Here is a 14573-nt window from a genome sequence, read left to right as displayed (position 1 = left end):
AGTCTGTGTTACCTCCTACCTCCCACTGGCATCTGGCTACTTGGAGTCACTCCACTCTTGAGGACATCCCCACCCACCATCTTCATTCTCCAGCCTCTATCAGCCTCTTGCCTTCTGGGAAAACCTGCCGCCAACCACTCGCTCTTGCCACTGGCTCTTGATACCCACAGAAGTGTCTGTTTCTCAAGTGCGAATATGATGACCGCCTCAAATCCCCTCCATTCTCAATTATAACTCTAAAGCCAATCAAATAAAGGCTATGCCGGATAGCATAGCTCATCAGTCAGTTTCCAAACTTATGCCAGTTAACAGACCCAGAACCCCTTTAACGAAGGAAAGGCAGAGCTCCTTAAGGAAAGACCTGGTTAACAAAACCAAAGAGTTTTGATGTTAGCCTTCTGCCCTTCCTTCTTTGCTTCTTGGGAGGAATGTATGGCCTTTCATTAGGGTAACTGTACCTTGTGGGAAAAGAGATAATCAGACCCCCTGGACCTATTGGACGTTAATTCTAAAACTGGCACTGATTCTAGGAAATACCAAAAGGCTTACTGGAAGTAGAGGTCTGTGGAGATCAGGTGATCAGTGGAGCTTTGACTGATCCCAAACTCACCCTGTGGTTATTTCCCCAGTTCTAGGGTAAAAAAAAAAATGGGACAGTGACACTTAGAAGTTGACAGAGTTCTCACACTGGTTGCCTGACCTGTGGGAAGGTCAAATGGAAGCCACTGGAGTTGCCTCTACCAGAGAAAATAGTGAAGCAAAACAATATTACAATCCTGGGATAACTGCAGAAATTAATGACAATATCAAGTTGAATGATACAGGGGTAGAGGACCCCATTGTGTCTCCCGTAAACTCTATCTGGCCTGTGCAGAAGACAGATATAGAAAGAATATTTTCTGTATTGTATGAATGCATCACCTGTCAATTAAAAAGCCCATGGCCTACAGCTTAAGCAGGAATGTAGAGGTGGGATACCGGGAGAGAGAAAGAATTCTAGGAGAGAGAAAGCAGGAAACTCGCTGAAAAGATATGAAAAGAGCGAACATATGGTACCTGAGCACAGGTAACCAGCCACGTGGCAGAATGTAGGCTAGAATAAATGGGATATTTTAAGTTGTGATCTAGTCAGAGAAGAGCCTAGCTATATGGTCAAGGTATTTGTAAATATATTTTGAGTTTGAGTCTTATTTCTGGGAACATGGGGCCAGGAGCAAGAACCAGGGTTTACCTTCTGGAAATGGATCATAGGGAATGACAACTGACTGCCAAAAATTTAACCAAGTGGTGACTCCAACTGCAGCAGTGGAGCCAGGTGTGGTGAACTTACCTGAGCAGATCTCCTGGAACTCAGTCTCTGTTAACAGGCATCGCCAGAAACAGCCTGCCTTGCCAGCAGGATACCTTTAACGATTGCACCTCGGGGGTTATTAACTCTCCTGCTCTAAGTCTTAATTTAGTTTAAAGGGCTTTGTCATTGTTGTTGTTGGATTTTATTTTTTTATTTTATGTGTAGGAGTGTTTTCTTGAATGTATGTGTGTGCACATGAAGAGGGCATTGGCTTCCCCCCAACCCCTGGAACTGGAGTTACAGATGATTGTGAGTGGCTATGTGGGTGCTGATAATTGACTCCCAATGCTCTAGAAGGAAAGCCGGGGCTCTTAACCATTGAGCCATCTGTTCAATTCCAGTTTGAAGGAATCTTGATCTTCTGTCTCTTCCACAAAATATCATACTGGTCCACTGTATTAATGGCGTTATGCTGAGCAGATTCAGTGAGCAGAAGGCAGCAACCACTCTGGACTTGTTGGTAGTGCAATTGTGTAAGTCTAACCAAAATTCAAGGGCTTGCGCCCTTAGTGAAAAGTCTAGGAGTCCAGGCATGTAGGGCATGCAGAGATATTCCTAATGTGACGGATAAGTACCTGAACTCTCCCACCACCAAGAAAGTAGAGCTAGTTCAGTAGGCCTGTTTGGATTCTAAAAGTAGCAAATTCCTCATTTGGGTGTATTCCTCCAGCCCATATTCCAAGTGACTCAGAAACCTGTTGGCTTTGAGTGAGGCCCTAGAGTACCAGCAAGTCCAGGCTGCTGTACAGGAATGCACCACCATTTGGGCCATAAGACCCAGTAGATCCAATGGTACTTGAGGTGACTGTAGCAGATGGGAATGCTGTTTGAAATCTCTGGCAAGACCTTCTGGGTGAATCACAGTAGAAACCCTTGGGATTTTATAACAAGGTTCTACCACAATCTGCAGTCAAGTATTATTCTCCCTTTGAGAGGCAACTCTTGGCCTGCTATTGGTCCTCAGTGGAAACCGAATGTTTGACAGTGAGCCACCAAGTTACAGCACAACCTGTGAACTGCCATCATGAGTTAGGTGTGATTTGATCTGCCACGTCATCAAGATAAATCTGCAAAGCAGCAATTCATCAAATTAATTGGTATGTGGGTGTGACCATGCCCAAAAAAGGTTCTGAGGATACAAAGAAAGAAAAGTTGTCCATACGCCTGTGGTTTCTATTTCAGCTAGAATGTTCCAAGCATGTACCTATACCTTCATGGAGTATGGTATGCCCGATGATTGGTTGGCTGAAGAAGAGAAAAATAGGGTCTGGCCTACCAACAGTTCCTAATACTATGCAGACACAATGAAGGTGTGGACAGCCAGCAGCAGGGAACTACAGCCCCTTTCTGGGATGACCCTGAAACGACTCTCGTGAAGAGAATCTTCAAAGTGAGCAGAATGCCAGGGAGTGGATGTGGTCACACATTTTGCAAGATATGTGATTAAATGCTGACTCACGGGCTGTAGCCGATTGCCTGGCAGACGGTCAGTGATGTGAAAAGAACCTGGCTGGTTGGAAGGACATCTGGGCAAGAGGATATGGACAGAACTGTCCAAACAGACCAAAGGTGCAAAGATACATCTCCCATGTGAATGAGTGCCCCATGTGAATGAGTGTCCGTCAAAAGGTGACTTCAGTAGAGAAGGAGTTCAATAAACAGGTAGGATCAACTATTCCGTAGGCACTCTGCCTGTTTCCACCATCATTCCTGCTGTTGTCCAATGGAACCACAAACAGAGCAGTCACAATGGCAGAGACAGAGATAATGCATAAGCTCAACAGCATGAACTTCTACTCAACAAGTCTGACCTGGCTAGAACTCCTGCTGAGTGCCAGATCTGCCAGCAGCAGAGACCAAAACTGAGTTCCCAGTATGGCACCATTCATTCATGAGGGGTGACCAGCTAGCTAGCCACTTGGTGTGAGGTTGACTACACTGAGACCACTTCCATCACTGAAGGGACAGATACGTGCCTAGTTATGGATTTGCCTTTCCCACACATAGTGCTTCTGCCAAAAACTACCATGTGTGGTGTTACATAATGCATTGTCTACTGTCATTGTATTCCATGCAGTATTGCTTCTGGCCAAGAAACTCACGTCATAGCCAAAGAGTGTGGCCGTGACCCATGGTGATGAAATTCATTGGTCTTGCTATCGTCGTCTTCGCTATCCTGAAGCAGATGACACGACAGAAAGTGGAATGGATGTTTAAGTCACAGTTACAGCACCAATTAGATGTCAACAGCCTGGAGAGCTGGAACATGGTTTTCCAAAAGATACTATATGCTTTGAATCAGTGGCCAATATATGGCACTGCTTCTGCTACAGCCGGGACTCACTAGTCCAGGAATCAGAAATAGGAATGGTCTACTTGTTATCACCCATCCTGAGCTACTTTAAAGACTGCTTCCTGTTCCGGTGACTTTTTATGCTCTGATGATCTAAAACTTTTGTTTTAGTGTATGGGGGGAGGGGTGTCTTTCTTCCAGGAGACACAATAAACATTCCATTGAACTAGAAGTTCAGACTTCCTCCTTGTCACTTTGGGCTTCTGATGCCCTTAAACCAAGAAGCTAAGAAAGAAATAACAGTGTAAGGAGGGGTGGTTAATCCAGATTGCTAGGGGGAAATTGGATTGTTTCTCTACAATGGAGAAAAAAATATAGATAGATAGATAGATAGATAGATAGATAGATAGATAGATAGATAGATAGATATCTGGAGTATAGGAGATCCTTTAGGTCATCTCTTGGTGCTACCATATCCTATGATTAAAGACAATAGGAAACTACAACAACAATCTAATTTAGGCAGGTTGACAAAGGGCACAGACCATTCAGAAATGAAAATATGGGTCACCTTCCCAAGAAAAGAACCAAGACCTGCTGAGGTACAGGCTGACAGTGGAAGAAGTACTAGATGGGTAGTAAAGGAAAGCAGTTGTAAATACCAGCTAAGTCCACATGACCAGTGGCAGAACTGAGGAACGTAACCAATGTGTTTCTCGTCTATGCATTCAGTTTTTTAAAATTTAAAAAGTGTGTGTGCATATATACACATAAACTGAGTAGATTGTTTTTCTGTCCTCTTGTTTCTTTACCATGCAATGTAACATCAATTGAAATAATATCAGGGTTAAGTGTCATGAATCTGTATTACCCTATTTAAGTTATGAGATGCTAAAAACTCAGCATACCTCAGGGGCTTTGCCAACTACTTAAAATATAAATATAACTATAAATATAAATATAAATAAATATAAAATATATTTTAAGTATAGCTGTATGCATCAATCAAACAAGGAATAGACTTTTGATGGCTCATCTAGATTTCCAACCTGACTGGATCAACTAAAATGAAAGCCATGTGAAACAGGAAGACTCCGTTTAAATGTGGGCAGCACCTTCCAGTGACAGCTTACATTAAAGGACATGGAAAAAGGAAGCTCTGCTCTGGGTGTCATATCCTCACCTCACTCTTGCTGACAAGCTCACCTGCCCTTTTGCTACAGCACTAAAGTCAACCTCCTCAGGTTCCCAGTGCAGACTTAAGACAAGCAGGAACCCTCCAGCCCTTCAGTGCCAAACTGGAAGTGCTGAGACATCTCACACTGCCAACTAAGCAACTACTGGATTCTCGGCCTCTCCAATGTCAGAAAGACACTGTTGAGCTGCCTGAACTGTATTGTGTAAGGCATGCTAATATCCCCCTTCACACCACACCCACACCCACACCCACACACATACACACACACGCTTATTTATTGAACCCTGACAAATACAGATTGTGGTACCAGAGTGGTTCTAGAGAAACAGAATTGTGAGGTTGAATTTCTCTAGCAGGCTCGGTAGTATCTGAAGCCGACCCTCCAACCCTATAAGACCTACAAATTGACCGCAGCTTCACTACTCTCAGGAAACCACTTGAGACTGTCCACTGCTATATGAGAACCCCAAATGAGAGAAGTGTCCCCCAAGGAAACCATCATCAAGTCACAAACAAGCCTAAAAGATTTGCGTTTTTTGACACAGTGTGCTCCTGACTCATGGTAGCCACAAAAGACAAAACCCACAGTGACAGGTACTGGCAAGTCAGTCGGTTGAATTCCTCAACATTTGTACCTGAGATTCTTGCTTTTCTTTAGATTTCAAGAAAATAGGCACAGTTTCTGTCCAATTCAGAGCAGGCATGATATCAACTATCACAAGCAGGGGTTTGGGCAAGAGTCAGCAGCTGTGCTCGCCAGCTCAGCCCAGAAACAGCACGGAGGAGAGTGAGCTGAGCATCGCTCATGGGGAATGTCCTATCAACCTCGTTGTCCTCTAGCATCCTCGAGTGGCCTGGCTGGTTTAATGCCCTGTGTGAACCCTGGAGTGTGATGAGGACATAAGGCTATATCTTCAGCTGCCTCCACACAGCTGTGGTAATACAACTGAGTCTGTGGCTATAAGTCCTTGTGCAATTCCAGTTCAACCCAAACACAGCGTGCGGTGTGGGCATGAAGCTCTTTACGCCCAGCCTCTCTCATTGCCTCACTGCAATAAACAATCTGCTGGCGTCTATCTATGGGGCCAAGCACCCAGCCACATGTCTTTATCATGCTAGGAGACACTCTGCTCCCATTCTTCCCAAGCAGGCAGGGGAGCATGTATAAACAGGCTTGGGCTGCTACGGTTGTGACATGAATGTACTAGATTGACTTTAAGGTGGTAGTGAGAAGCCACAGACCAAAGGTAGCAGGAGAGGCAGCTTCGCAAAAAGAACACACACACATCGCAAACAGAAGTGCCTGGGGCACGCACACTTGTCTTGGAGCAGGTCAGTGGCTCAGCACGACCCAGCCATTACACCAGACCATCTCTGAGCCAGCACTGGAACCATAGCTAGAAGACCCCATGTATCCAACAAGATTGGAAACGAGAACTTTATAACGATAGACTTGGGCTGTCAAGGAAAAGGTTTGTTTTGCAAAAACAAGGAAGAAACGGCAAAGAATACTTGGTGGTGTTTACATTGTAAATGTTTCCATTTAGAAATTCTAAAGCTGAAGTATGAAATCCCTGTATCAGGAAACGCATCACAGCCTGGCATCAGGGCAACGGGGAAAGAGTGGTCACCCGGGTGAGTTTTCATCTGGGATTCTAGCACAGAAGGGAAGGGCTTCCTGCCACTCTCCCCTCATCCAGGAAAACTGCCACGGAAGCGGACTGCCCCATCCATGAACTCACTCTGTCTTTGTCATCAGCAACGTCACAGAGGATGTCATCCAGGTCTAGAATCCCTCCGTCTCCATGTTCCAAGCGATGTACCTGTATCCAGTAGTTTGGATCCTGAGCAAAAGAACAGAGACATCAGATACATCAGTGTCACTGAAAGGAAATTCAGTGATTTGAACCTAATAACTTCCTGGCTGTGAAAGGGAACGTCAATAATATTACAGCTAATTAAAACTCCAGACAGAGTTCAACTCATGGTAGAGTCAGGCCTCCTCTTCCTCTTTGAGTAGGTCATTCATATATACTTCCCCTTGGCTCCATACCATCCATTTTGGTGACAGGAAAACTCCTTCCCTCAGAGACACTGATTCCTCTCAAGCAGATCAGACTTCTCATTGTCTGATATACAAGCCATGCAAGAACCCCCGCAGAACAAGCTATAGAAAATCAATAAATAAGCAGCACACATTCTGCATCTGAAATCTCACATTTGCTCATCTGCAGAGAGCATTCTGCACACCCTAGGGAGCTACATGCTCCTCTCAAACAGGCCTGGACAGACGGAGCTGTTGACGAGTTGGTACATGAACCAAGAAGGCTGTGGTATAAGCCTTTGTTTAAAAAAGTCAAACCCAGCGGACATACATGTGTGTGTAATACACTATTTAAAGCAATCCATCAAAATGTGTGATGCAGGACCTTTTGCTCCAAAGTGGAATTGGGGGAGAAAAGAGAAAAAAGATAGCACTTAAAAAAAAACTTTTAAATATTCCTTATTGGTGTATTTAAACACACTCACACATCTTGTTTTCAAATAATTTGAAAAGGGCACAGTTGCCCTTGAACTCAATAAAACTCTGATACATGTGCTCATATAGAAATACAAAAAAATGTTGCCCATGGACTTCCCAAAAACACAGAACTGCTACACAAAAGTTACACTGATTTTCCAAAACACAGAATTCCTACAGTCGTATTAACGCTCTGTTCTTTCCTAAGAAGGGATGTTTGATACAATCTTTTCTTGAAGACAAAGGATGAGTGTGTTAGCAAAAGCACAGATTCCACCAGATCTATGAGCCAAGATGTTGCAAGGTAGTGGCTGCCAGCATTCCTTCTAGGCTCCATCCCCACGGTTACCTGGCAACATCCAGGGATGCCTAACTCTGTATAAAAGAGGCTGTTTTCCCCCTCCTCACTCTCTTACCCTCTTCCCACTCTGTCCCTTCTCCCCATCCCCCCCCCCATGTGTACATGGCTGGCCTCTACTACCCCCCCCCCGCGCTCTCTGCCTTTCTCTGTCTCTACCCCTTCAACTCCACTCCCCACACCCTAAATAAGCTCTATTCCATACTATTTACGCCATATGCCTGGTACCTCAGGGGAAGGAATGCCTCAGCATGGGCCTGCAGAGGTATCCCCTCCCCTGCACCATACCTTGCCTTTACCAAACATATTCCTGGTTCTCTTTTTCTTTTTAAAACATAACAGTGACAGAGGTCAACATTTTCTGGATGCTGCCCAAACTCATCTCTAACACAGGCATGCCTCAGATCCACTAATGCACAACATGTGTTACAAAAATGGAGAATCACTATTCTTGACACTGTTTAGCCAGAGGGGCAAGCCGCTCAGACCTTATTAGTCAATAATATAAGCAGGGCCATGAAAATCACCTCAGCTACTGGGACCTCTGTAAAGGGAACCGTTCATCTAGGATGAAAACACGTCACACAGAGAGATACAAACTACATACACACACACACACACACACACACGCACACGCACACGCACACGCGCACACACACACACACACAAACATACCACATATACCAGATATATACAAGCATATACACATATATATACACACATAGCACACACAAACGACATGCAGACATAACACACACACACACACACACACACACACACACAATATGCTATTTTAGTTAGGGGTTCTAGTAATACAACCAACTACCATGACAAAAAAAGCAACTTGAAGAGAAAGGGTTTATTTCATTTATGCGTTCTAGGGCACAGGAACCCAGAGGCCAGAATTAAATCAAAAGACACAGAGGGGGAGTGCTATTTATTGGCTACTGGCTTGCTTTTCATGGCTTGTTCATCCTGCTTTCTTACACCATTTAGGACCAGTCCGGAGGTGGACTGCCCCTCAGTGAGCTAGGCCTACTCATACGAATCACTAGTCAAGAAAACACTATAGATTTTGCCCACAGGCAAATCATATGAAGGCATTTTCTCAACTGAGAGTCCCTCTTCCCGAATTACTATAGCTTATGTCAAGTTGACATAAAACTAACCAACACATATACAATACATACCAAAATAAATACACATACACACACCATAACATATATACACGCAGACAGAGAACAGACACGTACACACTACATATACATACACACATATATACTTATAGACAGACAGACACATACACAAACAGATACACAGAGATTCAAACCAACACATATCTACAAGCACACACTTCAACTATGTAGCTTAACTGATCCACATAATCCCCTAATTTCAATGTCACCAGCATGGTGCTTTTTAAGACCGCCACTTTGAATGTTTCAGAATTTGTTGTTTCAACCTCTGTTTGGCAGCCAAAGTCCCAAAACAAACCACCTTCCAAAATCCTAGTCTTTAAATCAAATGGTGTATTAACTGTGTTAAGGAAATTTAGTATCTAATGTCCTGTGGTGGATAAGGAAAAGGAGACCCTCTCCCATCACCTCCTGGCCAGTCAGGACAAGTGCATTTTGCCCTCCACCACTCACCCACACCCTGAAAGCACTAGCATGAACAAACCAGCTTAAATGACAACTTCCACTTCTACATCCTTTCTACATGTACAAGTAGATAGCCCTTCAAAACAGCTCACTGAACTTGCTCTTCACACACCTACCTCCTCCTGTATCGGCTCCAAAATCATCCATCCAAAGTTTAAAAATATCTTAAAAATACCTTTAAGACATCATATAGCTGTCAGAATAGTTTACATAGTTATGGGGTAAATGCAACAGTGCAGTACATAGAGAATGTGTTTAAAACGTCAAACAAGAACAAACAACAACAATATAACACACCACGTGTGGTGGTGCATGCGTATAATCCCAGCACTGACAACCAGGAAACTAAAGGATTCCTGGGGTTCCAAAGGCTATCATCCAGTCTATCCTAGATAGTGAACTACAAGCCAATGAAGACCCAATCTCAAATCATCCAGATAGCATTCCTAAGGACAATCTCTGGGGTTGTCCTCCAGCCTCCAAATACATGCGTGGATCATGCACAAGCACAGGAACATGCACACGCCTATGTGTACACACAGAAACATTGTTTTAAGTTAATCAACATGCTTGTTGCCTTGGGCTCATCTCCTACAGTTCTGCTGCAGCCAGGTTTCCTCTCGCGACTGCTGCCCCATCACCAGAAGCTGCTGCGTTGCTACATGCAATTGGTCCTCTTTTCAATCCTTCTTATCGGCCGGCAAAATCTCACACTGCCAATCACTGTCTCTTCTCTGAAATATCCCATAATTTTTTTCCATCTTCTCATGAGCTGACCAAGGCTTTCTGAACATGAGACCTGTTGACTCTACATCAGGAGGGGCCCTGATTTAACAGTCAGATACTTATATATATCAGGCTTTTATGTGCTCGGTGAAGGGACTTTCAGAAGAGAGAGAATGAACACATGAATGACTCTCTACTCATTTAAAAAAAAAAAAAAAAAAAAAAGAGGTGAGAAGGGCATCTGGAATGACCTCCCTGCACAGCATTAAGACCGGGAAGGGCACTGGTGATTGTTTTGTTTTGGTTTGTTTTGTTTTTTAATTGGGGTACCACTCTGTGTATCCCTGGCTTGTCTGAAACTATGTAGAGAAGGCTGGATTTGAACTACCTATGTATACCAAGGTGGATTTGAGTTAACTATATTAACAAAGCTGGATTTGAACTATGTAGACAAAGCTGGATTTGAACTAACTATGTAGACAAAGCTGGATTTGAAATAACCATGTCAACAAGGCTGGATTTGAACTTACAGTCTTCCTACATACATTTCCAGAACCCTGGGAATTCAAACTCTCTCCCACTCCTAACACTTAGTCTCCCATTTTACTTTCTACCTACCCTACTTTCTCCAGTTTTGAATAATCTCTAACTTTTCATTTAGTTACCATTCTCTACTTTCTTCCTCCCTAAGTTTTTTCTTTTGTTAAAATCACCTTTTTAAACTCTCTGATATTCTTCCTGCTCCCACCAGTCCTACTGTTGTGACAGTTGTGGCTGTCAAAGCTGATAGCCAGGGTTTTACTGTATGTGGCACATCACTCACAGCTGCTTGTTACTGTGACTTGCTCCCCTTTTATGAAGCACCAGGGGTGAGTAAGACACTCTACATTGCCTCTGAGGTACACTCCCAGGCCAGCAAAGGCTCAGCTCTACATACAACACATCCTCGCTCAAAATTCAAGTAACACTTTAACTGAAAGAATGGGGTAATAAAATAATCAAGATGGGAATTAAAGACCAAACAGGCATGAAGGGGGCCTGAAAACCCCACTAATGAGCATCTACCCCTACTGAAGAGAGAGGCCAGCAATGGAGGCCAGAGCCACAACAGACTGTGGCACAGGAATCCTTTCAGACTACACACTGGACTCGAAGAGTAACTAACAAGGGTACACCCCATATACTGCACTGTCCAGGACATACTTGCCTGGTCTACTATAAATGCCACCTGCTCCCGTAAGACCTGCAGAGAAAGCAGGAGCCTCAGGCCACACCATAACATGCAATGTGTCAAAATACAGGAATCCCCACCAAAATACTGGGTAACAATATGACAAAATACAGTTGGAATACATCCAACATCTCACAACAACCCACTGCTAATAGACTGGGTACAGTCTGAGACTCAGTTGATAGACTACCTGCTAGTAAACATGAGGCCCTAGGTTCCATCCCCAGCAGCACATAAAAACGGGTGTGGTGGTACATGCCTGTAATCCCAGCACTCCCGAGGTAGAGGTAGAAAAATGAGAAAAAGGGGAACCTGTGTATGGTGGCATGCTTGATATTCTTGTAAGCTAGAGCTGTGTGGGGAGGGGGGGAGGGGGTGGGGGGGTGTATTCATGTGCCCGCACGTGAGCACATGTGAGCACTGTAGAGTACTTTGTCCCCTTCCACCATGTGGGTTCCAGCAACTGAACTTAGGATAGTCAAACTTGGTGGCAGGTGTTTCACTCCAAAGAAACACATCACTAGCCCCAAATGCACCAACTTTTAAAACTTAAAAAGGAAAAACGAAAAAGCATCAGAATGCTATCAGAATAGGAAGCAAATTAGCCTATTCCGGTGGCTTCAGGATTCCTAAAGAAACATTCTATCGTAGAAGCCCACGCCTTTGTCTAGTTGCAAAACTGAAAGACAGAAAACAATTTTTGTAGTTGTTCTTTTTTTAGAAATGTAACCTTCACTGCCCCTTTCTCTGGAAAGTCCCGGAAGATGTGTTCTGACAAAGGACTAGTCTGTGAGCAAGAGTACCATGTCTTATGAGGCAGGCAGCCAGTGTGAAGGAAAAGAACCCTCTGAACCACAGAGATCACTGGGAAGCTGACTTCGAAGGGTGGCAAGGCCCCAGGAAGCTGCTGGAGAACAGACTTACAGCATGAACCACCTAAAATGAAGATACCAGGATCTTGAAGTGATATGTCTCAGGATGATGTGGAAATGGCGTCCAAATTCACTGAGACGCCGCTTTCCAGCAGCAGTGGGGCAGAGTTAGGAGTCAGAGCACATAAGTCCTCAGGGATGGCACAAACATGCAGAAAGGGCCATAAGGCTCAGCTACAAGCAGCATTGCACTATAAAGAATTCTGGGCTTTTAACCTAATCAAAACCATAACTACATTTGGTGGAAGACAGTCTATTAATAAGTACATGTATATGAGAGGGACACACACGAACCGTGACAGAAATCCAAGACTGGTTTTCCGGGATGGAGAGAAAGGAAGTGCACACTGAGCAATGAACAGGATCAGACAACTAAATAGTGAGAAACTACAATTTAAATTTAAAAAAATCATCAAGAAATAATAAAAGCAATTTATATAGACATATGGTGGTGGGTTTCAAAAGAATGGGCTGTTAGAGAAGGCAGCTTGCACTCACTCCTGGAAGGGTGAGTGGCTGGGTGGATGAATGGATCGATGGATGGATGGATGGATGATGGATTAGATAGATAGATAGATAGATAGATAGATAGATAGATAGATAGATAGAGCAGAAAACTTTGAGAATTTTCCTTAAATGATAAGACAATCACTTAACACTAAGCATCCATTGAACCGATCAGCTACAAGGTAATTACATCCCTAAGACAAGGAAGCCACTGTTGCTAATAACTATACAAAGAGAAAACATTTCATTTTTGAAAGCTGGTAGGACCAGTCGAAGGAAGTATTCTTCATTCTTGGTAGTACTGTGACTGTCTCTCCAATGTTTGTAAGCCAAAACAGACATTTTAAACGCGTGATCTACACTGTGGCAGCTGTTTAATGAAACAGTGGTATTATTCCAAGGTAGCAACCACAACCTACATGGCTTCGCCTTAATCACATGTCCACTTCAGAAATACACGCCTCTACCTTGAACTTAAGGAGCTAGCTGTCAGTTTGCTGTGGGAACTGAAGAGTAAACAAGTTTCTGTTGCCTTCTCAGCAGGAGTGGAGGAATGTGGATGATCAGAGGTCACAGCCGACATCCAACAATGAAATGACCTGCATTCCTCTTTGGGAGTGACTAATGCCCTTCTCAACCCCAAGCCACACCCACACCGATGCCACAACACCACCCAGCAGCCCACAAATCTGTCGCCCCACAGGAGAGAGGATGCCATTACTCATCTCGCTAATCAAAAAGGAAAGAGGCATCGTGGGAAAGGTAAAGGTCAAGTTCACGAATAACTCTGCATGTCTTGTTCCTTTAGAACCAGGCACTATCTCCCAGGTCAATGGGCTGCCATGGCCCTCTTCTCCTCTCGTCATTTCCATTAGGACAGGTGTGGAAGTCTTTGGTTCCTCTGTCATTCCACACCAAGAAGGGGCTCTTGACACAGCTCTCTTCTCCATTCTACTGGCAGCAGCAGGAACGTTCCAACCCAATCAGTTCATAACCCAATCAGTTCACAACCTTCCCAACGGGCAGCACAGGGGATGGCGAACCCAGTAAGCAACCAGACAGAGACAAAAATGTATGCGGCTTTATAGAAACACAACTAAAGTAATCTAAATACCAATGCAAATTTAAAACTGTAAATTTTTTATTTATTTATTTTGTTATTTGGTTGGTTGGTTGGTTGGCTGTGCAACTGACATGGTATTTTTCTCTTTTTACTTTTTAATTAAAGTAGATATTTTTCTTTAAAAAAGAAAGAAAGAAAAAGAAAAAGAAAAAGAAAAAGAAAAAGAAAAAGAAAAAGAAAAAGAAAAAGAAAAAGAAAAAGAAAGAAAAGAAAAGAAAACAAAACAAAACAAAACAAAAAGAGGCCAAGAACTAAGGGAGAGATGGTTCAGGCAAAAAACACAAACTGTTTTTCCAGAGAACCCAATTTCAGTTCCTAGCACCCACAGGGAGGCTTACGACTGTCTGTAACTCCAGTTCCAAGGGATCTGATGCCCTCTTCTGGCTCCTGGATATGCTGGACATGATGAAAATTCACACACACAGGCAAAGCACCCATACTCATAAAAGTGAATGAAATCTAGAGAGAGAGTCAGAAACAGAGAGAAAGAGACAGAGACAGAGAGACAGAGATGATCATGTAGTCAGACTTCGCCTGACCTAATCACAACATAGGACACTAAAGACAAAATCCCATGAAAAGGACAGTTAAAGAAACTTGTCGTATTAAATAGTCGTGACCTGAGCAATGTTAAGTAAGAGCACATTCATGTTTGAAGGGAATGCCCGCTGA

The 14573-nt window shown here is 43.6% G+C and overlaps 1 protein-coding gene across 12 annotated transcripts in view; it reads right to left on the bottom strand.

Annotated features, from left to right (window-relative positions):
- The window catches only part of Pard3 (par-3 family cell polarity regulator), a 557497-nt gene that overhangs the window by 450080 nt on the left and 92844 nt on the right, over positions 1–14573 (bottom strand). For all 12 annotated transcript variants that reach the window (XM_021220703.2, XM_021220690.2, XM_021220693.2 and 9 more), the window contains exon 2: positions 6585–6686. In XM_021220703.2, coding sequence (XP_021076362.1) covers positions 6585–6686 — 102 coding nt within the window. The remainder of the gene's footprint in view (positions 1–6584; positions 6687–14573) is intronic.

Source organism: Mus pahari, chromosome 20 (genome assembly GCF_900095145.1).
Source record: "Mus pahari chromosome 20, PAHARI_EIJ_v1.1, whole genome shotgun sequence".
Lineage (NCBI taxonomy): Eukaryota > Metazoa > Chordata > Mammalia > Rodentia > Muridae > Mus > Mus pahari.
Note: the sequence above shows the minus strand (reverse complement) of the source record. Positions and strands in the feature narration are given on the sequence as shown.